Source organism: Podarcis liolepis (genome assembly GCF_965112155.1).
Source record: "Podarcis liolepis genome assembly, chromosome: 12".
NCBI lineage: Eukaryota > Metazoa > Chordata > Lepidosauria > Squamata > Lacertidae > Podarcis > Podarcis liolepis.
This window is the reverse complement of record NC_139563.1, coordinates 19,675,665-19,700,867: the sequence shown is the minus strand read 5'-3', so window position 1 is coordinate 19,700,867 and position 25,203 is coordinate 19,675,665. Positions and strand designations below refer to the sequence as shown.

Genomic DNA, 25,203 nt, shown 5'->3' with positions numbered 1-25,203 from the left:
ATATGTGAACTTTGCATATTTCTTAGACGGGTTTGTGGCTAGTAACTTCTGCTTCAAATACCATATTTACATAAACAGGAATTTGCATATATTCCTATAAATATTTCTATATATTCCAATAGATAGATAGATAGATAGATAGATAGATAGATAGATAGATAGATAGATAGATAGATATTCTTATTGGTTGCACATTTGTAACATAGCGTCACTTGCATTTTCCTGATTCATAAAGTAGGTGTTCCAAAATTTCTTCCAAGTCCATTATCCTTGACGTTGGTAACCTGACAAAATGCTTTCTTGTCATGAATCTCTGACAAAGGGATCCCAAGAAACCTTTTCAAGAACGTGGCATTCTAACAAGGGTGACTTGCCAAGAATGACTTTGCTATTTATTATGATTCCTTCTCATTTATTTATAGCAATGCCCAGTAAGAGTTTGAATGTATATATGAAATACAACTGAGTTGCTAAATCACTTATAAGTTATGAGCCTTTATCATCTAGAAGCCAGCTTGCATTTTATCTGCAATTTGCAGAATTACTGTATTGCTTATTTACATTGCATGGGCTGCCAAGTACTCCTGTTTGAGGACTGAGTATCCGATATATATATATGCAGCCATTGTGACTTGTGTGAGTCACAATGATTTGTGACATGAAAACAAGTCTTCCATGTCTACGTTGTTCACATGGTGCAGAGGCCTACCTGTGTGCTCTGCCTTCAGTGGCAGCTTCAATGTGCTCCAGGTGTGATCACTGGGGACCACGATGTATAAAGTGGCCCTCAGCATGGAAGAAATGTGCATAGGTGGAACAGCTACCTAGAGACCAGAAACACTGCTTCTCATTAGCTCCAAGTTCTTCTTGCACATGTTTTCCCTGTCTAAAAAGTATAAGAGTGGTCTTATAAAAAGTATAAGGACAGCATGTCTCTTCCATGCCCTTAAGAATTTAAGTTTCATAGTCATGACAGTGTTTGATTTAGTGTTGGGCAAAATGCCTTTCACACACATACTTCACTATTTTGTTCTTGGGCAGGATTTGGGAGTGGCAATGTGTTGAGGTGGGGCAGATTCACTGCTGCTGGTGATTCCTGGTTCTCTTGGGCATCCCACAGTACTCCAGAAGGAAGACGTCTGAATCCACATGAAGTCAGAGTGAGAGTTACTTCCTCTCCTCACTCTGCAGTCTTATGAGTTTATACAGAAAAATGCCACCCAACAACAGCTGAAAATGTGATTGTCATCATGGGCAGGACCATGAATTGAGTAGTGAATTGAGCAAAGATGGCGGAGGGGGGAGCAATGGAGTTGTTTTCTTGCACACATACCCCAAACCCCAACATTTGGGCTGAAACGTTTCTTTTAAAACAACTTTTGGACTCAGCAGAGGCCTCTTTGTAAGATATAAATAATGCCCTATTGGGCATATAGAGCATTTGTAGGCCTGATTGATTGATTGATTGATTGATTGATTGATTGCCGAGCACTATGCATTTGAACCATTAATTTGCTCAATGGCCCTTGGCAAGTCCAGATCCTAGTCTCAGTCATTTATACAACTGGGGGAATAATAATAATAATAATAATAATAATAATAATAATAATAATAATAATAATTTATTTGTACCCTGCCCATCTGGCTGGGTTTCCCCAGCCACTATGGGTGGCTTCCAACAAAATATTAAAAATAAATCATCAAACATTAAAAACTTCCCTAAACAGGGCTGCCTTCAGATGTCTTCTAAAAGTCGGATATTTGTTTATTTTCTTGACATCTGATGGGATGGGAGGGTGTTCCGCAGGGCGGGCACTACTACCGAGAAGGCCCTCTGCCTGGTTCCCTGTAACCTGACTTCTCGCAGGGAGGGAACCACCAGAAGGCCCTTGGCGCTGGATCTCAGTGTCCCGGCTGAATGATGGGGCTGGAGACACTCCTTCAGGTATACTGGGCCGAGGCCATATATATGACGATTCACCTCACTTTGCTATTGTGATTATGGTGATGAGAGCAGCACCTAAACTTATTAAAGGGCTGAATAGTAAGTCATGCTTTTGATGTCTTACTGCCTTTAACACAAAAGTTGATCCCTCTGTTGTGTGTAGTTAGCAAACAGCCAGCCGTTTATTTTAATTATTTATAACTGCCTGCAATATTTCATGGATTTTCTCTGCCTCCTGGTATCTGTTAGGGGATCCATAGCTGTGGGTCACGATTTCAAATCAGGAACCTTCACTTGTTTCTTCTCTGTTGGAAAGCTGCACTGGAGAGTCTGCCATGCGAACTGCTGGTCCAGTCCTGTTCCATTAAAGATAATGGGGGACATTTCACTGCAAAACTTTAGCAAAATGCCTAATTCAGATGAGCATTTATAGGGATACAAAAATCCATAAATAAGCACTGTTAAGTTCAATGGGGAAATTAATCACAAGCTTTAAATCTATGTCCCCAAATTAATGGGGCTTTAAAAGACTGGCTTGTGATTCAATAAATTAGGACTAGAATATAACCTAGTAAAATAGTACCTTTGCACAATTTTTTATTTTTTATTTGTTTCATGATAACATGTTTGCTGTGGACTGCATTTCTTTTTATTAAAGCAAATTCACCCCAATAACAAGACAATTCTGCATATTGCCCTGTACCTTCACTTCAATGCCAGGTATGGGCTGTTTTTTCTAATATTGCAATGAGCTGAGCAGCCCTTTCTTGTTTTGTTCCATTTCATAGAAGTGTTTTCTCTGGATCCCTTGTTGGTGCAACTAATTATAGTAGATGGGGGGCAAAAATGTATCCACTGGATTGGCAGAATTGCATGTATTTTCTCATACCTACCAACCTTGTGGGATGCTATTTTGAGTAGTCATGAATGAGTATATGCAGCTTCTACCACATGCAGGCTGGAGCCCTGGGCGCCTTTGAATTGTGGAAACTTGACTTGAGCAGCTCAGATCAAAGTGAATTATACAGTGTAAAGGTTGAAAGCTGCTTGATACATCTTTTTTTATTTCCAGAAAGTTTCTCGAATATCAAGGTAGACAAGGATTTCTGGAATCTTAACTCTTATGTAACTTTGAACTTAGCTGAATCCAATTAGTGCGTGCTTAATAAAAACATTTTAAATGCAGGAAAGAACAAATTTCCCCCTGAATAGTAAAAACATTACCTACTACAAAGACAACTCTTCATTAATATCTCAATTCCATGTCTTATCTGTTGAGTCCTAAAAAATAAGTAGGCCTGAAGGGCTAAATCATACTGCAAATATTTTAGGATGTGTTGACTGGTTCTTTATTTACAAGATAGTTACATGGCTTCAACATAACTTATTAATGCTGATTATTAGTTATATGTGAGCTCTACTAACTTTTGAAATATGATTTCTGTGTATTTATTTGGAGAATGATTTGTGACTGAGTGCATTTGTTACTGGACCATCTTCCCTAGAGCAGCCCTGTGATGTCGTTACATAAAGGAATTCGAGGCCAACAGTAAGAGCCGGAAGCATGTAAATGGAAAAATCAAGTCAAATAATTAAAATTTAAACAGGCTTTAATGTTTCTTTGTCTCATAACCCAGATTCTTTGGATGTCTTTTACAAATAGAATAAGGGAATGCCTTGTTGAATTTCCTAGACATGTAAAATGCCGATACAGTCTCTACCTGAAATTTTGATAGAGGGCAAAATTATTTTGTGGCTTATTTTTCTAACTTTGCTCACCCGTTTTCTTGCTAGTTTGTATTTCACAAGCAATATCTTCAATCACCTGATGATTTTTTTTAACTCTATTAAAATTTTATCTCTTTTTTTCTATTGCAAATGAGAGATTCCTCACTTGTGTGTTTCGTTATACCTGTTTTCTCTTTATCTTCTGATTGATATCCACATTCTGTCTTACAGAGACATGTAACTCAATCTAGTGGTAACCGAAAATTCAAGTGCACTGAATGTGGAAAAGCTTTCAAATATAAACATCACTTAAAGGAACACCTACGAATCCACAGTGGTAAATATCTTAAGTCCTGCTTGTCAGTATAAAGTGTTGCATACCACTTGCTATGTCAAAACTATACCAAATTATAGCCTGCAGCATAAATTATGTGTTTTGGTGTGTTGAACATAATTTGTCAGCAATTAGGTAAGATATAGTGAAAGCACATAAAATATGTTAAGGAGGCTCAATAAAGAAGGTTTACTGTACATTATCAAAGCTGTTCTTCGACTGTTTGACCCTTGTTCTGGCTAAATTGTAAGGTGGCACTAAGTTGCTTCAGCCATTGGATATCCAGTGTTGGTACTGAGAAGTGGTGATTTTAAAGTTTATACTTATTGCTGTTGGGTTGTATCCAAAGGTATTTTCCATTCATGGGTTATAATAATAATAATAATTTTATTATTTATACCCCGCCCACCTGGCTGGGTTTCCCCAGCCACTCTGTTTTATACCTTGCACGAGAAAATACAAATAACATCCAAATATGATGTTCAATCTGTGCATCAGCTTCTGCAAGCAAAACCACAAAAACTGTTACAGATCCTAAGTGAAATAAAGTACTGTATTACCTCTGGAGCAAGCATTTATGGAACAGCAAGCGCAGCTGTTTTCTTTTGGCTGGTTAAATGTTTGGTTCATGCAGCTATAGCTGTCATGTGCCATCCATTTCTTGGATTTTGCCTTTTAAAAAAACTTCTTTTGCCCTTTTCTGGAGCGGGGGCAGGGTGTACAATGCCATTTATTGGTTCAGCTGAACAGATGAGCTGTTGGACACTTAGATGATATGCAGATTTTATAAATGTGTGAAATCTTGATTCCCCCCCCCCCCCGATAGAAAATGTAGTACAGTCCAGAAAAAATTAGTGGTGATTAAATCCCTACCTTTGGAGAGAAAATGCATAGTTAAATGTTTAAGTACCACTGAGAGGATTTAGCGATAGCTAACATTCATTGGATTGTGCCTTTTGCATTGTTTTTTGAAGGCTTTGGTGCAAAGTTACTTGAAAGGGTAGTATATGTGTGCATATGAATTGGCTTATCGTTTTGCATCTGTAGATTTTGAGGAGCTGCTGAGCAGATATTGTGCCGGATCCAAGGTGTCCTTCCACATGTGAAATGCACTTTCTGCTGATGCAAGTTAGAGTGTTGTGCAAATAAAGTGAAGCTAGATACAAAGTGTTCCACATCTTATGGAAGCATGATTGCTGTAGAGCCTACTTTTTTGTAGCAGTGTGTGAGCTCTTGTGCTTGCAGCTATTATCCTTCCAGATTCTTTCAATCCAAGCTATAATTTATTAGTTCAGATTCCTTGATTATAATGGCTTTTTTCTTTCTTTTTTTATACCTCTGTAGGAGAGAAGCCATATGAGTGCCCAAACTGCAAGAAACGTTTTTCCCATTCTGGTTCCTACAGCTCTCACATAAGCAGTAAGAAATGTATTGGTTTGGTGCCTGTGAATGGCCGGGCACGATCAGGGCTCAAGACATCTCAGTGCTCTTCCCCTTCCCTTTCTGCATCGCCGGGTAGCCCAGCAAGACCACAAGTACGACAAAAGATAGAGAATAAGCCGTTACAAGAACAGCTCCCCATTAACCAAATTAAAACTGAACCTGTGGATTATGAATTCAAGCCCATAGTGGTTGCTTCAGGAATCAACTGTTCAGCCCCTTTGCAAAACGGGGTTTTTAGTGGTGGTGGCCCATTACAGGCAACCAGTTCTCCTCAGGGTGTGGTGCAAGCTGTTGTTTTGCCAACTGTTGGTCTGGTGTCTCCAATAAGTATCAACTTAAGTGACATTCAAAATGTACTTAAAGTTGCCGTTGATGGCAATGTAATAAAACAAGTGTTGGAGAACAGTCACGCCAATCTTCTTACATCCAAAGAACAAGAAACAATCAACACTGCATCCATACAGCAAGCTGGACATTCCCTCATTTCAGCTATCAGTCTTCCTTTGGTTGATCAAGATGGGACAACCAAAATTATCATCAACTACAGTTTGGAGCAACCTAGTCAACTTCAGGTTGTGCCACAGAATCTGAAAAAAGAAAATCCCACCCCAACAAACAGCTGCAAAATCGAAAAGTTGCCAGAAGATCTTAGGGTGAAATCTGAGAAGGAAAAAAGCTTTGATGGAGAGACCAATGATAGCACTTGCCTTCTTCGTGATGACTGCCCAGGAGAATCCAATGCACTTCAAGAATCAAAGCACTATGATATCAGAAATCCCACTCAGCCATCTCAGCTCAGCGGTGCAGAAGCTGAGAAGTCCGAACCCTCTGTTTCACCAGAAACAGGGGAGGCTAATCTATCTCCTGGCCAACCCCCTCTAAAAAACCTTTTATCCATTCTAAAAGCCTATTATGCATTAAATGCACAACCAAGCTCAGAAGAGCTCTCAAAAATTGCCGACTCGGTAAATTTGCCATTGGATGTAGTAAAAAAGTGGTTTGAAAAAATGCAAGCTGGCCAAATTTCTGTACCATCATCAGGACCATCTTCCCCTGAACCTGACAAACTAAAAAATTCTGTGGATAATGATGACCGCGCAGGACTGGAAACGGCAAATGAACACCAGGACGGCACGTCTAATTCTGAAAGCTCCCTCAAGGTAGATAAACCGCAGACTGTATCAACAGGATCAGCTCAGAATGGTTCGCGGAGTAACACGGCATCCCCATCACCCCTTAACCTCTCTTCATCTAGAAATTCACAGGGTTACGTGTACCTTAATGAAGGTGTCCAGGAAGATCCACAAATAGAACCTCTTGACCTTTCACTACCAAAGCAACATGGAGAAACATTAGAGCGATCTACTATAACTAGTGTTTACCAGAACAGTGCTTATTCTGTCCAAGAAGAACCATTGAACTTGACTTGTGCAAAAAAAGAACCGCAAAAGGACAGCAGTATTACAGACTCTGAACCAGTTGTAAATGTAATCCCACCAAGTGCCAATCCCATTAATATTGCTATACCTACAGTCACTGCCCAGTTACCTACAATTGTTGCCATTGCTGACCAGAACAGTGTTCCATGCTTACGAGCTCTTGCTGCCAATAAGCAAACCATTCTTATCCCACAGGTAGCTTATACGTATTCAACCACCGTTAACCCTACAGTTCAAGAAACACCAAAACAGATGCAGGCCAATGGAAGTCAGGTACCTGAACCAATATATGATTATGTATTTTAATTAATGAGGCAAACATATAAAGTCACAAAATAAGGTTGGGGGAATGAAGTATTCATTTTGCTAATATTCGATTATTCTGACTAGCTGCATTTAGCTAATACGAGTTAGAATGAATTTTCTGTGCAAATACCTCACACTTAAAGTAAGCAAGACCTTTCATTCCATACGCCAGACACCATTTAGCTTTACTGTGGACTAGATGCAGATGACGACAAGAATTTGAGTCTGGTATTGCAATTTCCTTTTCCATGTGGCCATGCCTACACAACGTGACTTATCATAGCCTCTACAATGGTAATTTTACACACCTTTGACCTGTGTCCATTATATTCTGAGGCACGTTCCAAAATATTTGGGGGGGGGGTATTTTAACAATCAGTGCCTGCATTTTCTAATTATTCAACCAAATTATTAGCCCTGTACTGAATATTCTCTAATTTTGATCATTCCTAAAGAAATGTGCATGTTACTGCAAAATACTGATCTGCCCAATAATTGCATTGTTTCGTGGCTTTTTTATATTGTTGCATTTCTCTGGTTACTGCTTGATTATAGTGCCATATTCCGTCTCCATCATCCACATTTAGCCCAATACCTTTCAGCCTTTTAATCAACCAAATAAGCCATATGATTCTGTTTGCAGGTGTTTAAGATGTTATTCCATGATGTTGTTGCCATAGCCAGTCAGATTAAATGGCAATAAGGGCAGATGAAGTCAAAGGCAGTGAGTGTGAATGGGTTATATCAGACAGCCCCAAGCACGGCCCTCCAGATGTTTTGGGACTACAACTCCCATCATCCCTGACCACTGGTCCTGTTAGCTAGGAATGTCCCAAAACATCTGGAGGGCCGAGTTTGCCTATGCCTGGGTTATATAAACTCTAGCCTGGTGATTAGTCAGGTGTGCTACAGACACCTCAACAAGTGTTAGGAGCTAGATGCAAATGCTGGCAGGCCAGACACCCAGTCCCCATATTCTTTTTTTATGCACAAGCAGCTGTTTGTACCTTGTTCTCCAGTGTGGTGTAGTGGTTAAGAGCGGTAGACTCGTAATCTGGGGAACCGGGTTCGCATCTCCGCTCCTCCACATGTAGCTGCTGGGTGACCTTGGGCTAGTCACACTTCTCTGAAGTCTCTCAGCCCCACTCACCTCACAGAGTGTTTGTTGTGGGGAGGAAAGGAAAGGAGAATGTTAGCCGCTTTGAGACTCCTTCGGGTAGTGATAAAGCGGGATATCAAATCCAAACTCTTATTCTCTTCTTCCATATGTTGTAGGATGCAGCTAATATGTGTCACTGGTCTAATTATTAAATTACTGAGGGAAATCAGTTTCTAAGTGACTGATTATGTAGTGATCACATTATTGTTGTTGTTTAGTTGTGTCCAACTCTTCGTGACCCCATGGACCAGAGCACGCCAGGCACTTTTGTCTTCCACTGCCTCCCACAGTTTAGTCAAACTCATGCTGGTAGCTTCGAGAACACTGTCCAACCATCTCGTCCTCTGTCGTCCCCTTCTCCTTGTGCCCTCCATCTTTCCCAACATCAGGGTCTTTTCCAGGGAGTCTTCTCTTCTCATGAGGTGGCCAAAGTATTGGAGTCTCAGCTTCAGGATCTGTCCTTCCAGTGAGCACTCAGGGCTGATTTCCTTCAGAATGGAGAGGTTTGATCTTCTTGCAGTCCATGGGACTCTCAAGAGTCTCCTCCAGCACCATAATTCAAAAGCATCAATTCTTCGGCGATCAGCCTTCTTTCTGGTCCAGCTTTCACTTCCATACATCACTACTGGGAAAACCATAGCTTTTACTATACGGACCTTTGTTGGCAAGGTGATGTCTCTGCTTTTTAAGACGCTGTCTAGGTTTGCCATCGCCTTCCTCCCAAGAAGCAGGCGTCTTTTAATTTTGTGGCTGCTGTCACCATCTGCAGTGATCATGGAGCCCAAGAAAGTAAAATCTCTCACTGTCTCCATTTCTTCCCCTTCTATTTGCCAGGAGGTGATGGGACCAGTGGCCATGATCTTCGTTTTTTTGATGTTGAGCTTCAGACCATATTTTGCGCTCTCCTCTTTCACCCTCAATAAAAGGTTCTTTAATTCCTCCTCACTTTCTGCCATCAAGGTTGTGTCATCTGCATATCTGAGGTTGTTGATATTTCTTCCGGCAATCTTAATTCCGGCTAGGGATTCATCCAGCCCAGCCTTTCGCATGATTAATTCTGCATATAAGTTAAATAAGCAGGGAGACAATATACAGCCTTGTCGTACTCCTTTCCCAATGTTGAACCAATCAGTTGTTCCATATCCAGTTCTAACTGTAGCTTCTTGTCCCACATAGAGATTTCTCAGGAGACAGATGAGGTGATCAGGCACTCCCATTTCTTTAAGAACTTGCCATAGTTTGCTGTGGTCGACACAGTCAAAGGCTTTTGCATAGTCAATGAAGCAGAAGTAGATGTCTTTCTGGAACTCTCTAGCTTTCTCCATAATCCAGCGCATGTTTGCAGTTTGGTCTCTGGTTCCTCTGCCCCTTCGAAATCCAGCTTGCACTTCTGGGAGTTCTCGGTCCACATACTGCTTGAGCCTTCCTTGTAGAATTTTTAGCATAACCTTGCTAGCATGTGAAATGAGTGCAATTGTGCGGTAGTGGGAGCATTCTTTGGCACTGCCCTTCTTTGGGATTGGGATGTAGACTGATCTTCTCCAATCCTCTGGCCACTGCTGAGTTTTCCAAACTTGCTGGCATATTGAGTGTAGCATCATCTTTTAAAATTTTAAATAGTTCAGCTGGAATACCATCACTTCCACTGGCCTTGTTATTTGCGGTGCTTTCTAAGGCCCGTTTGACTTCACTCTCCATAATGTCTAGCTCAAGGTCAGCAACCACACTACCTGGGGTGTACAGGCCATCCATATCTTTCTGGTATAATTCCTCTGTGTATTCTTGCCACCTCTTCTTGATGTCTTCTGCTTCTGTTAGGTCCTTACCACTTCTGTCCTTTATTATGGTAATCTTTGTACGAAATGTCCCTTTCATATCTCCAATTTTCTTGAACAGATCTCTGGTTCTTCCCATTCTGTTGTTTTCCTCTATTTCTTTGCATTGCTCGTTTAAGAAGGCCTTCTTGTCTCTCCTTGCTATTTTTTGGAAATCTGCATTCAATTTCCTGTATCTTTCACTATCTCCCTCGCATTTTGCTTGCCTTCTCTCCTCCGCTATTTGTAAGGCCTCGTTGGACAGCCACTTTGCTTTCTTGCATTTCCTTTTCAATGGGATGGTTTTCGTTGCTGCCTCCTGTATAATGTTGCGAGCCTCCATCCATAGTTCTTCAGGCACTCTGTCCACCAAATCTAAATCCTTAAACCTGTTCCTCACTTCCACTGTGTATTCATAAGGGATTTGGTTTAGATTGTATCTTACCGGCCCAGTGGTTTTTCCTACTTTCTTCAGTTTAAGCTTGAATTTTGCTATAAGAAGCTGATGATCTGAGCCACAGTCAGATCCAGGTCTTGTTTTTGCCGACTGTATAGAGCTTCTCCATCTTTGGCTGCAGAGAATATAATCAATCTGATTTCGATGCTGCCCATCTGGTGATGTCCATGTGTAGAGTCGTCTCCTGTGTTGTTGGAAAAGAGTGTTTGTGATGACCAGCTTGTTCTCTTGACAGAACTCTATTAGCCTTTGCCCTTCTTCGTTTTGCTCCCCAAGGCCAAACTTGCCAGTTGTTCCTTTTATCTCTTGATTCCCTACTTTAGCATTCCAGTCCCCTATAATGAGAAGAACATCCTTCTTTGGTGTCACTTCTATAAGGTCTTGTAAGTCTTCATAAAATTGGTCAATTTCAGTTTCTTCAGCACCAGTAGTTGGTGCATAAACTTGGATTACTGTGATGTTAAAAGGTCTGCCTTGGATTCGTATCGAGATCATTCTATCATTTTTGAGATTGCATCCCAGTACAGCTTTTGCCACTCTTTTGTTGACTATGAGGGCCACTCCATTTCTTTTACGGGTTTCTTGCCCACAGTAGTAGATATGATAGTCATCTGAACTGAATTCGCCCATTCCTGTCCATTTTAGTTCACTGATGCCCAGGATGTCAATATTTATTCTTGCCATCTCATTTTTGACCACATCTAACTTACCCAGGTTCATGGTTCTTACATTCCAGGTTCCTATGCAATATTTTTCTTTACAGCTGTCAGGGGTTTAGGAGCAGAGGCACGGGCAAGGGAGGAAACAGAGAGCGAAGGGGAGGAGGCAGAAGAAAAGATGAGTGATGACGACGACCCGAGATCTCCTAGTCTTTCCAGTGAATCAGAGGATTCACAGAAAGGAGCACCAGTGGCCAGGGCAAGGGGGGAGTCTAGGGGGGCACCCCAGGAAGATAGAGCCAGAGGGGACTCAGGGGGGAGCAGCTGGAAATCGGGACCAGCGTCACCGCCAGGAAGCAGGGAAGAGGAAAGGAGCCAGGGGGGAAGCGCTGGCAGCTCACCACAGGAGGGAGGGCATGAGTCAGGAGTGGCCACACCTCCATCGGGGAGCGAAGAAACGGTTAAGAGGAAAGTGGAAGGTTGGGCGCGCGCGCCAAGTTCAAATGCAGAGGAAGGCGGCGCAGTAAGCAGCCCCGAAAGGGAACCAGGTCCTAAAGCCCGGCGCAAGGAGGCAGGAGGGTCCGGGTCAGCGTCAGAAGAATCCCGGAAGGAAGAAGCCCCGGGGGGTAGAGGGACCCAGAGGAGGACAGTCAGGCGGAAAAGGTGGAGCAAGGCTAGGATATTAAGTTGGTGCACACGGGGCGGAGACTCAGACGGAGCTTCGCCGATCTAGCTACTAGACGTAGAGTTGCGCGCAGCAGCGTGAGAATGGAAACTGTAATTCAATAAAGACTTTTACTTAATGATCGCTGGCTAGCGTGATCCTCTGTGAGCTAGGATCTTCAAGCAGCTCTGACAGTAAGCTCCGTCTCGCGATTGTGGGCATCTACAGCCTCGAGGAGGGGAGAGAAACAGGTGCCTACTAGCGAGCTCACGAACGGCAGACGACATGACGGCTGAGCAGCAGATAGAGGAACTCAGAAAAGCAGTGGCACAACTGAATGCCGAGGCTCTCGCATCCAGGAAGAGAGAGGAGGAAGCAGCTGCCGCCTGCAGGGATCTCCAGGTCAGGTTAGACGTGCTGACAAAGCAGACACCCCGGCAGGAGGGAATTGGGTTGGCGAGACGGACAGGCGGGCTGGTCTCTCACTTCGATGGGAACCTGCAACAGTATCCCAACTTTAGAGCCGACGTACTGTGCGCACTGCAACTGCTGCATAAAGACTTTAGAGATGAGCAAGAGAGAGTGGGATTCATCATGTCCCATTTGCATGGGGATGCTAGAGCATGGCTACGCAATTTATGGAGAGATAAGGATCCGGCGCTCCAGAATGCAGATGCCTTTATTAAAGCGATGGATGGGTGTTTTTTATCAAGTATTGACGTGGATCTTGCACGGAAGGAGGTGCATGGGCTGAGACAAGGGAGGGCCAGCGTCAGGCAGTATCATGCCCGCTTTTTCGCCTTGGTCAGTGCCCTGGAATGGGACAGAGATTCGGCTCCTGTAAGAGACCTCTTTTGGGAGGGGCTGCACAACTCGATTAAAGATGAGATCGCGAGGGGGGAGAGACCCCGAACCACCCAGGAGGTCGTTCAGAGGGCACTGGCAGTGGGGGTGAGGCTGGAAGGACGTCCGTGGAGCAGGGACGAAGGGCGTGGAGGGCGCGAACCAGCCAGGGGCCCCTCCTTCCTTCCCAGAGAAGCAGCGCGGGCGCAATCCACGCCTCCGCCAGGAGGAGGAGCCGAACCTATGGAGGTTGGAGGTGCAAGGGCTCAGTCAGCAACCAGAGCCCTAGCACCGGCAGCGGTGAAAGCGAAGCCTCCTAGAGGGAACAGGAAGTGTTACGTCTGTGAGGAGCCAGGGCATATGGCAAAAGAGTGTCCCCAGAGGCTCCACAAGCTTACTGCAGCCTCGGCAATGGTGACTGCAGCAACGCAGCAAGGGGGACCACAGCAGGGAAACGACGCAGTCTGGCTGGAGGAAGAGGCCCTGGGGCCCAGCCAGACGTGTTAGTGACGCAGTCCCCAGAGGTTTTACAGCCCGTGAACCCCCTCCCGCCCAAACCAGTGGTGAGGCTCACCGCATCTCTCCAGCTGCCCAATGGAATCACCACTGACGTGCCCATCACAGTTGACTCGGGCAGCAACGCGGACTTTATAGGGCAGGACTTTGTCGACAAGCACGCTATACAGTTGCTGCCGGCCACACTGCCCCTGCAGGTTGTCACGGTGGATGGCAGGGAGTTGCTAGGGGGGCAAGTGGTGAAGCAGACGCCGCCCATGGCGATGCGACTTGGAAATCACAAAGAAATCATCAGCTTCAATGTCACTCAACTATCGGATACGCCCATTGTATTGGGAATGAGTTGGCTGGACAAGCACAGCCCAACGCTGGCTTGGTACCAGAGGCAGCTGATCTTCGGCTCTTCCTTTTGTGCTGAACACTGCATCGTGCCCCGGCAGGAAGGAGAGGAAGAGGAGTCACAGCTGCTGCTAGGCACGCTGCAAGCGATTCCCCACAAGTACGCAGAATTTTTGGAAGTTTTCTGCGAGAAGGAGGCAGACAGGCTACCCCCTCACAGACCATATGACTGCAAGATTGACCTGCTGCCGGGGGTGGCGCTGCCTAAGGGGAAACTGTATTCCATGTCAGAGGACGAGCTGCAGGAACTCAAACAGTTCATAGATCATAATTTGGAGCGCGGTTTCATCCGAGAGTCCAAGGCAGCGGGGGGCAGTCCAGTATTCTTTGTTAAAAAGCGAGACACGCCCCAAAAAAGACTGGTCGTGGACTATCGCATTTTAAACAATGGGACCAAGCCGTCGGACTTCCCCATGCCCCGAATCGACGACCTCCTGGCGAAGGTGCGGAAGGGGAAAGTGTTCACCAAGTTAGACCTGCGAGGGGCGTACAACCTCATTCGTATGCGGGAGGGAGATGAGTGGAAGACGGCCATGTTCACGCCACTGGGTACCTACGAATACAGAGTTATGCCCTTTGGATTGCAAAATGGCTCCCACGTTTTTCAAGCTTTCATGCATCACGTGTTGGCGGGACTTCTCTACAAGACGTGCGTCTGTTTCTTAGATGACATCCTGATCTTTTCGGAATCGCAGCAGGAGCATGACAGACACGTCAAGGAAGTGCTGACCAGACTAAAGCAACATAGGCTCTACGCCAAGCTGGAGAAGTGCCAATTTGACGTGACGGAGGTGGATTTTCCGGGCTACAAGTTGTCTGACAAGGGGCTCGCCATGGACAGCGCCAAGGTTCGCGCGGTATTGGATTGGAAGAGTCCACGCAACCGGAAGGAGGTCCAGAGGTTTGTCGGCTTTGCGAACTTCTATCGCAAGTTTATCAAGGGCTTCGCTATGCAGACAGCGGCCATCACAGACACGCTTAGCTCCAAGAAAAAGAAGTTCGTTTGGACAGAGGAGGCGGAGCAGTCCTTTCAGGCACTCAAGCGTCTCTTCGCGTCGGAAGAGCAGCTGCTTCACGTCAACCCCAGCAGGCCGATGAGGGTGGAGACAGACGCCTCGGACAGAGCCGTCGGGGCGGTCCTGCTGCAAAAGGACCAGCAGGGGGTGTGGCGACCGGCAGCGTTTTACTCCAGGAAGCTCAGCAAGTCCGAGCAGAACTACACCATCTGGGACAGGGAGTTGCTGGCCATTCATGCAGCGTTCAAAGCGTGGAGGCACTTCCTGATCGGCGCCAAGCACACGGTGCAGGTTTGCACGGACCACAAGAATCTGGAGCACTGGCGCACGGCACAGTTCCTAAACCAGAGGCAGATACGTTGGGCTGAGTTTTTTGCGAACTTCGACTTCCGCATAGAGTATGTCCCGGGGGACACTAACATCATGGCGGACGCCCTCTCCCGTAAGCCACAGTATCTGGAGGACGCAACGCCAGCGGCCGCCATGCACATCTTCGCACCAACAGTATGGGCGTGCGCCGCGGCCACCGTGGACCTGGAAGCGGTGCGACGAGCGTTGCAGGATGACTCCTTCGCGCAAGCAAAGATGGCAGAGGTGCAAAGGGGCACGGCTGCGGCCGACGGTTTCCAGCTACGAGATGGATTGCTCATCCGTAAAGGGGCCATCTACGTGCCGGGAGACGACCTTCGCGCCAAGGTGCTGCAGCAGCTGCACGACGCGCCCACGGCCGGGCACTTTGGCAAGGAGAAGACGGTGGAACTAGTAGCCAGGGATTTCTGGTGGCCTGGAATGAGAGGGGAGGTCGCAGACTACGTGGCGAGGTGTGACACCTGCCAGAGGGCCAAACCAGTGCACAAACCGCCGGCCGGACTGTTGGAACCGCTGCAAACTCCGGTCGAACCTTGGGAAAGGGTGGCCCTGGACTTTGTCACGGATCTGCCCAGCTCGAGGGGCAAGACGGCAGTGCTGGTGGTGGTAGACCTGTTTTCCAAGATGGCGCATTTCATTCCGTGTGCTAAGGTGGCCACGGCGGAGCAAACCGCCAAACTGTTCATAGACCACGTGTTCAAGGTTCACGGTCTATTCTGTCCGACCGGGGGCGGCAGTTCATCTCGAATTTCTGGCAGAAGCTGATGGGCTTCCTGAACGTCAAGATCAACCTGGCGTCGGCGAGACACCCGCAGACCAACGGGCAAGCGGAGCGGGTCAATGCCATCATGCAGCAGTACCTGAGATGTTATGCAAATCAACAGCCTGCGACGTGGGTGGATTACCTGCCGCTTGCCGAGTTCGCCTACAACAACACGAAGCACGTGTCCACGGGGGTCACGCCGTTCTTCGCCAACAACGGGAGGCACCCCAGAACCTTCCCGGGACTGGAAAGAATGGGAGAGGGGGAGCCGCAGACAGCAGATGCGTTCGCGTCGGAGCTGCAGGAAGTCCACGATCAGCTGAGGCGCCACCTGGAGCTGGCCAAGCACGCATACAAGGTACAAGCGGACAAGCACAGAAGGGTTGGCGAAGAGCTCCACGTGGGAGACTGGGTTTGGTTGGCAGCCCACGCGGTGCCGGCCAGGTCGTTGGCCAAGAAGAAACTAGGGCATAAACAACTGGGGCCCTACCAAGTCGAAGAGCAGGTCAACCCGGTAGCGTTCAGACTGGCACTTCCGGAGGGTTCCAGAATGCATCCGGTATTCCACAGATCGGTGCTCACTCCCTACAAGGCACCGCACAGGTTCCAGGAACCCGGAACGGCGCCGAGTCCGGTCAGAGACAGAACAGGGCACGCGGGAGTGGCACAGAAGGAGCGCATCAATGAAGTCACGGAGATTTTGGACTCCAGATGGGGGGAAGAGGGGGTAGAATACTTTCTCGCCAAGGAGGGCACCCCCGCCAGTGCGAACAGCTGGGTGCCGGGCTACGCCTTGGACGAACCTCTCCTCAAGGACGAGTTTCATGCCCTCTTCCCCCATAGACCTATGCCAGCGGACTTTTTCGACGACTGGCTTTTCACGCCCACGCTTTCGGCCAGCACTTTCCGGGGGTTCGACTCGGACGAGGACCCGACACAAGACGTCCGTTCCCCGGAGGGGTCACCCTCGGGATCTGCATCAGAACCCTCGTATTGGTGGGACGATAGACCAGAGGAGCAGTTCCGCAGACGGTGGCTGGAAGGCCCAGGACGAGCAACACCGCCAGGAGGAAGTGAGGGAGAGACGGACATGGACGTTTTCGGGGACGACCCTGGTTTCGAGCACGGCGGCACAGAGATGGAAGCGGAGGTGACCGTTGTCGACGAGAGCAGGGAGGAAGACCCGCGAGACTTCAGATGGAGACCCGCCACGGGAAGCGACCGATATCCGACGTTCGTCCCTTTGCAACAGCAGCCCCCAGCTCCAGCACCGGAAGGAGGGGAGGGGGGAATGGGGGGCTTCGAGGGGGGGATGGATGTCAGGGGTTTAGGAGCAGAGGCACGGGCAAGGGAGGAAACAGAGAGCGAAGGGGAGGAGGCAGAAGAAAAGATGAGTGATGACGACGACCCGAGATCTCCTAGTCTTTCCAGTGAATCAGAGGATTCACAGAAAGGAGCACCAGTGGCCAGGGCAAGGGGGGAGTCTAGGGGGGCACCCCAGGAAGATAGAGCCAGAGGGGACTCAGGGGGGAGCAGCTGGAAATCGGGACCAGCGTCACCGCCAGGAAGCAGGGAAGAGGAAAGGAGCCAGGGGGGAAGCGCTGGCAGCTCACCACAGGAGGGAGGGCATGAGTCAGGAGTGGCCACACCTCCATCGGGGAGCGAAGAAACGGTTAAGAGGAAAGTGGAAGGTTGGGCGCGCGCGCCAAGTTCAAATGCAGAGGAAGGCGGCGCAGTAAGCAGCCCCGAAAGGGAACCAGGTCCTAAAGCCCGGCGCAAGGAGGCAGGAGGGTCCGGGTCAGCGTCAGAAGAATCCCGGAAGGAAGAAGCCCCGGGGGGTAGAGGGACCCAGAGGAGGACAGTCAGGCGGAAAAGGTGGAGCAAGGCTAGGATATTAAGTTGGTGCACACGGGGCGGAGACTCAGACGGAGCTTCGCCGATCTAGCTACTAGACGTAGAGTTGCGCGCAGCAGCGTGAGAATGGAAACTGTAATTCAATAAAGACTTTTACTTAATGATCGCTGGCTAGCGTGATCCTCTGTGAGCTAGGATCTTCAAGCAGCTCTGACAACAGCATTGGACTTTCCTTTCGCTTCCAGGCATATCCGCAACTGAGCGTCCTTTCGGCTTTGGCCCAGCCGCTTCATCAGCTCTGGATCTACTTGTACTTGTCCTCCGCTCTTCCCCAGTAGCATGTTGGATGCCTTCCGACCTGAGGGGCTCATCTTCCAGCATCATAACTTTTATATGCCTGTTGTCTTTGTCCATGGAGTTTTCTTGGCAGGGATACTGGAGTGGCTTGCCAGTTCCTCCTCCAGGTGGATCACGTTTGGTCAAAACTCTCCACTATGGCCTGTTCATCTTGGGTGCCCTGCTCGGCATAGTTCATAGCTTCTCTGAGTTATTCAAGCCCCTTCACCACGGCAAGGCAGTGATCCATGAAGGTGGCAGTGATCCATGAAGGGGCATTATTATTAAGATGCATTGCAAGAAAGTCTCCTTTTTTTAGCTTGTTGATACCATTAATGCTGGAATTGAAATGACTTTTGGGGGTTTGCCTTAATAGTCGATAATGAACTTTTAGCACAGGTTCATTGGCAATGCATTAGAAATATATGCAGATAATTGAGAGTGAAACAACACTTAAACGCATACAGTACATTGGAAAATCATTTTACTTCTTCATAACTGGTATCAAAGTAGTGAAATCTGGAGCACCTATACACTACTGCTAAAAACATTTGAGAAAGCCAAATGAACACATTGCCAAAGTGCCTTCTTACAATTTTTTAGTCTATAACATTCTTGCCTTTGATATCTCCCTTCTTAACTATAGAATAGCTTTCTCTGTTCTACTTAAAAGCCTGAACATCAGGCAATTATTTAACCTAAATCTTCATGGCCCCCAATTATTAGCAAAATTGGAATGTTAGTTTCATAAAAAGAGAGAGATGTTGCTACATAAATGTGGTTGAGATTTAAATGATTTTACCAAAATGTAAAAAAATAACTTCATACTGCCTGTTGTGTTCACTGCATTTCAGCAGGTGTAAGAATGTTGTTCCTTGATTTCTCAGGATGAAAGACAAGACACTAGCTCAGAAGGTGTATCAAATGTAGAGGATCAGAATGATTCGGATTCCACACCACCGAAGAAGAAGATGAGAAAGACAGAAAACGGAATGTATGCTTGTGATTTGTGTGACAAAATATTCCAGAAGAGTAGCTCACTCTTGAGACATAAATATGAACACACAGGTATGTGAACAAGAAGGTACATGGGTTGAGTTTATTACGTCCATCCAGGGCCAACTCTAGTCATTGGCAATTAGTCAGGCACAGGTGAGAATATGCCTCACCATTCACGTAAAAAGGCATCTCCAGCCTTTCCAAATTGGGTTCAGAGGAGCAAGATTGTGCAGATAAGGTTGCCCATCCAGGTGTCCATTTGCATTGACTGCAGATACAGAAGGCTGACAATATAGCTGCCTTGATGGATCAAGACAAGAACATAACAAGTTGTATCTAATTCATTTAGATACAGGCGAATTTTTAAAAAGTGAATATGACTACAGTGGTATCTCGGGCTACATACGCTTCAGGTTACAGACTCCGCTAACCCAGAAATAGTACCTCGGGTTAAGAAATTTGCTTCAAGATGAGAACAGAAATCATGCAGCAGCGGCGCGGCAGCAGCAGGAGGCCCCATTGGCTAAAGTGGTGCTTCAGGTTAAGAACAGTTTCAGGTTAAGAACAGACCTCCAGAACGAATTAAGTACATAACCAGAGGTACCACTGTAGTGATAAAACAAGAAAGAAAGTGATCAGTTAGATATAGGTAACACTATATGCCAAACCCTCTCCCATCTTCCACTCTTTAAGAGGTTTATCAGTGGTCAAAGTGTTAGCCATGTTTAGTTCTGTCTTTGAGTAAAACAGTGAACAAAATTGTTCAAAAAGACCAAACAAATCATGGGACCTCTGTATGTGTGTGCAGTGATTGAGTCCCAGCACACACGCCTGGAAGTTATATTGTTTTTCCTTTTTCAGGTAAGCGGCCTCATGAGTGTGGGATCTGCAAAAAGGCATTTAAACACAAGCATCATCTGATTGAACACATGCGACTGCACTCTGGAGAAAAGCCCTACCAATGTGACAAATGTGGCAAACGTTTTTCGCACTCGGGGTCCTACTCCCAGCACATGAATCACCGCTACTCCTACTGCAAAAGGGAAGCTGAGGAACGCGACAGCACAGAACAGGAAGAGGCGGCGCAGGAGCGGCTAAGTAATGAGCACGCAGGGCCTGGGGCTTCCCCCTCGCAGCTCGACTCCGATGAGAGAGAGAGCTTGACGAGGGAGGAAGAGGAAGACAGCGAAAAAGAGGAGGAGGAAGAGGAAGACAAAGAGATGGAGGAGGAACCGCCAAAAGGAAAAGAATGTGGGAAATTACAAGAGGAAGAAGAGGAGGAGGAAGAAGAAGACGAGGAGGAGGAAGACGAAGAGGAAGAAGAGGAGGAAGAAATAAGTGAAGGTAGCATGAAGGATAAGGAAGCTGTAAATGAAGAAAGCAGTGATAAACAAGAAGATATACAGAAAGAGGAGCCAATGTCAGAATCAGCAGCAAATAAAGCTTAACTGATGGTGTGGTTTTGTACAAGGCAGAGAAATCTCGGCTGGCAATGAAGGTTGTTCTGTACTCTACATGCTTTTCATGGAAGCACAGTAGCTTGTGCACTGTGATTCCTGTTCACTACTGTGTAACAAAAAAGAAAAAAGAAACAGAAAATATAAAAAATATATATATCCAGGTGTGCCTGAACCTCAAACCTAGTAATTTTTCACACTTTTCAAAGTTAGGAACAAGTTTGTGACCTGAAACAGATTAGAAGAACATGGTGACTTTGGAAGCAGATATTTAACATGTTGTAGGAAACATGTTTTATTTGATATGTGTTGGACATCAGTTTGTTTTTATCAGTATTAAAACAAAAATCATTTTTCCCTTTTTTTCTTTTTGTTGGTTCAATTTTTCAACTGTACAATTGGGAGAGATTTATGTTGTTGTCGTTGTTTTGATTTTATCAGTGAAACCATTCTGCTAATTCCGCTTCAGTATTTTATTATATTTTTAAAATGTGAGAACTTCTGCACTACAAGATTCCCTTAAGCAGAAAGGTATGATGCAGTTCCAAACAGTGCTTGACTACCTTTGTAAATTCAGCTTAGAAGGTAGCAGTTTAAAACATTTAGATGTTGTTAGTAGAACATGTTCTCATTTAAAGTGTATTGTTAGCCTTAAGGAAGCAGCTGATAGAAGAATTGAAGTTTCTTACTCATGTGGTTGAAAATGTAGTTTGAAAAGATTGTGGTGGGGTTCTGATTGCAGGGACTAACAGTGTTAATACTGGTGAGGACAGCCAAGTTGTCAAAATCAGTGTTTGTAATTGTGTCTGGAGTATGTAGTTTAAAATATGAAGGATATGACATGAAGCTTTGTATCTCCTTTGGCCTTATGCAAGACCTTGTGTGCTGTAAGTGCCATTTCTCAGTATTTTAAAGGCTCTGACCGGCCTTTCTCCAATGTGTGGCCTACAATAACTAGCATTTGTTGATTTATATTGAACTATAAAACAAAATCATGGGGGAAGAACACTTAGCCATCAGAAAAGTAAAAGCACTGGTACATTTCATAATGCAATTCTTCAGTATTATTTTTTCTTTAATTACTTACTTGGAGAATTTCTCTATAGTAATTACGAAGGGAAATTTTTAATTTGTTTTATTGGTTCACTTAATTTCAGACACATACATCATATGTTATTGGGCTCATAAATGTTTCCAAATGTTAGTTATTCTGGACCCCATTTATTGACAATGTTAGCTGATTTTAACCTATCAGTATTATTTTTATTTCTTTTAGTTTTTAGATCTGTGCAACATTTTGTACTGTATGTTTTCAAACCTGGCAGTATTAATACCCTTCTTACTGACATATGTACCTTTTTAGTTTTAGAAAACTTTTATATTTATGTGTCTTATTTTTATATTTCTTTATTTATTACACAGTGTAGTGTATAATACTGTAGTTTGTATTAATACAATAATATATTTTAGTATGAAAATTTGGAAAGTTGATAAGATTTAAAGTAGAGATGCAATTGGTTCTCTTGCATTGAGATTTGATTTAACAGTGTTATGTTAACATTTATACTTGCCTTGGACTGTAGAAGAGAAGAATTAAAACGGGAATGTATCAATTTTACAATCGCAATCAATTCATTTTACCTTTTCCCAGTTTTTAATATAAAGCTCTTAAATTTTGAAATTCACTGTATGACTAATAGCATGATGCTCTGCCGTTTTATTAAGAGTTTAGCCTAACCATAAAACACTCATTTCCTTAGCTAAGCCAAGATAGAATAATCTTCTAAACAGTGTTGGGAACAATGTTTAACATTTCTGTGCCAATTTGTTCCTGTATTCATGTATGTGAGTTACAAATCTGAAACTTTTTTTTTTTTAAGTTCCTTGTTACATCATGGTCATTTTCTAGTTTTCTACCAGACTCCCCATCTCACAATAAAAAGCGTCAACAAGCCTGATTTACTGTCATTATTGCAGAAATAAAAGCAAGGAGAGGGTTGTTTGGCACATTCCCGTGGGACATCACTAAGGCTGCGTGTGCCCTGTTTCTTTCACAAGAGCAACTGGAATGACTTCCCCCTCAGTTGTAGAACTGATAGTTAGGTGCAAATGTAATGGGAGAAACAGGGAAGCAAGAACTTTTACTGTGAAGAAAAAAGTAACTTTACTAAGCTTCACGGCTGAGAGAAATTTTTGCATTCCTCCCCCTTTGTTGCTATGCTCCCATTCTTTCGTATTCTAAATTTTCGAAATTGCTGCTGTGTTGGGGGTTGGGAATCCTTACCAGCATTAGCCAACAGATGCTCTCAACAGAAAAACAAAAGCATGCACTCTATCTACAGCAGCAGTATCTGACCTGCTTCTGGAAGCTTGCTTTCCTTTGTCCTGGGGACAACTTTGGAGCACCGCAAAAACCCAAGATAATAATTGGACTGGAGACCATGGCAGGATGTAGAAATGAATGTGTGTTTGCCACAACCACCTGTGACCGATCTCCAATGCATCCCTGAAAATCTGTTGCCTATGTATTGCTTCAGACTTCGCTTAGGTGCAGATAACCACTTTGAGCTTGGTGGGGAAACAAGTCTGTTAGAAGAAGCATATGTTGTATGTAGGCAAATGGATTACTTGAGTGGTTTAGTGAGTTTTCTGAGGTCAGCAACTAAAGTGGAAGCAACTAGGAAACTGCTCCTTATACAGTTGTTCCTTGGTTTCTAGATCAGCAGGAAGGTCTAGGTAGCAACTTGCTAAGTTATAATTTTTGTTTTCTTGTTTGATCCGCCTGCTGCCAAATACCATTGAGCTCTTTTGAAAGGAAATGAGCTAATGTCCCTGCTGTATGCATTTTTTTTTGAAATTGGAAGATTACCTTTTTACCTTTTTTAAAAATGGTCAAAATCATTCCATACATCAAAAGGAAAAAATACTATCAGTTCATTGTTTTCTACACAAAAGTATTTTCATAGTGAGCATCATGTACTTCATTTCATGCCACTATACCACTAACATACATACATATGTTGTTCTGTTCCTGCATAAGAACATTTATTTTTAACATCATGCAAGATACGTGCTCCCAATGAAGTAGGAGTTAGTGGCTGCTTAACTAATCTACTCACTGAAGTAAAAGGCTGAGGCTCTTATCCTTGGACATAATCATGAAATTAGTATCTCAACAATAAACAAAGGTAAATTGGCATTGAATGTGTTTGGAACATAATGTGAGAATGTATTAAAGGCTTCTTAACCAAAGTTAAATCTGTATTTCATGTAACTGCATTTTATCTTCTATATATGTTCTGAAAATGCTTTTTCAAAACCTCTTAATGCCTCATTTTAAAATTTCTACCCCCATAACTTGTCCTTTTTTTGTCCTCTTTTTCTAGAAATGCTGACTTGGGAAATGCAAAGTAAATACATTATGAACCTGGAAATACTTCTAAAAATAGAGGGGGGGAATCAAAATAAAGTTTTCTACTTCAGGCTGTAGTCTTGTGCACATTTATCTGGAAGTTTGGCCCCTTGAACACAACAGGGCTTACTTCTGAGTAAGCAGGATTAGGCTGTGCTGCAGGTTGCCAACCATGTGCACACATTCTTATTTTTTAGGGTATTTATTTCATAAACTATACACCACTTGTAACAAAAAAAAGTTTACAAAAAGATAAAATGGGGGGATGACAACACTACTTTAAAATTTACAAAAGTTGAAATACTGAAATAAATTAAGATTTAAAAGCGTCTAAACGAGGGTTTTTAGCAGGTGCTGGAAAGAATACAGTGAAGGCAGCTCCTTCATATCAATAGGCAGGGAGTTCCAAAGTGAAGGTGCTGCCACACTAAACGATGGAGTGCTTACATATGCAGAACAGGTATGTGACACCTGTAGTAGTGCCAATTCTGCTGATCAGTATTCTTGGGATTCCTTTTTTTTTTTACAGTACTGTATTTGAGTGGGATTCAAGTGCCAATTCTAATGCTGCATGAAAAACTCCCGTTTTTGCAACTTCATTTGTGGACTGCAAAAAAAAAATGCTTGACAATTTGAGAGCAGGGCATGGAATTTCCTGGTGATCTTCCTGGGCTCATGATCATTTCCCCAGCCACAGAACACCCTCACAACCTCACAACAAAGTGATGTTCTAGGCATTCTGGCAAGTGAAAGGGTACCTGCCAACCTAGGAAGAATTTGAAGGTACGCTAGTACATCTTGGGCCAAAAGTTCTCAACTAAGAGCTTTTCATCTCATAACTTCCAAATCTTACTATAATTTTTTTATCTAAAAAGTATCCAGCTAGGCATCTTAGTATTAACACCAGTTCAGCTACTGCTTTTAGGGCCAGTGTAAACTTACTGTGATAAAATATAATGGATATACTGCAGGCATCCCCAACCTTCAGCCCTCCAGATGTTTTGGACTACAATTCCCATCATCCCTGACCACTGGTCCTGTTAGCTAGGAATCATAGGAGTTGTAGGCCAAAACATCTGGAGGGCCGCAGGTTGGGGGTGCCTGATATACTGTGCAGTGAAGATCTGCTATGTACTGATGGCCACCAACTTAAATGACTTTACAAGGGTTAGACAAATGGACAGAGGACAAATCTATCAATGGCTGCTAAACATGAGAGCTATCTTCCACTTCCGCTGTTGGTAAATTCTTAGGTTCTGTGATAAAACCTTAAATTCTCTTCTAGATGGCA

General features: G+C 44.6%; 1 protein-coding gene across 3 annotated transcripts in view; it reads left to right on the top strand.

The window, feature by feature from the left end:
- Positions 1-22,452, top strand: part of ZEB1 (zinc finger E-box binding homeobox 1) — an 86,206-nt gene extending 63,754 nt beyond the window's left edge. For all 3 annotated transcript variants that reach the window (XM_083466674.1, XM_083466675.1, XM_083466676.1), the window contains exons 6-9: positions 3,905-4,010; positions 5,352-7,162; positions 18,932-19,112; positions 19,905-22,452. In XM_083466674.1, coding sequence (XP_083322800.1) covers positions 3,905-4,010; positions 5,352-7,162; positions 18,932-19,112; positions 19,905-20,491 — 2,685 coding nt within the window. In that variant the 3' untranslated portion in view covers positions 20,492-22,452. The remainder of the gene's footprint in view (positions 1-3,904; positions 4,011-5,351; positions 7,163-18,931; positions 19,113-19,904) is intronic.
- The last annotated feature ends 2,751 nt before the right edge of the window (positions 22,453-25,203 follow it).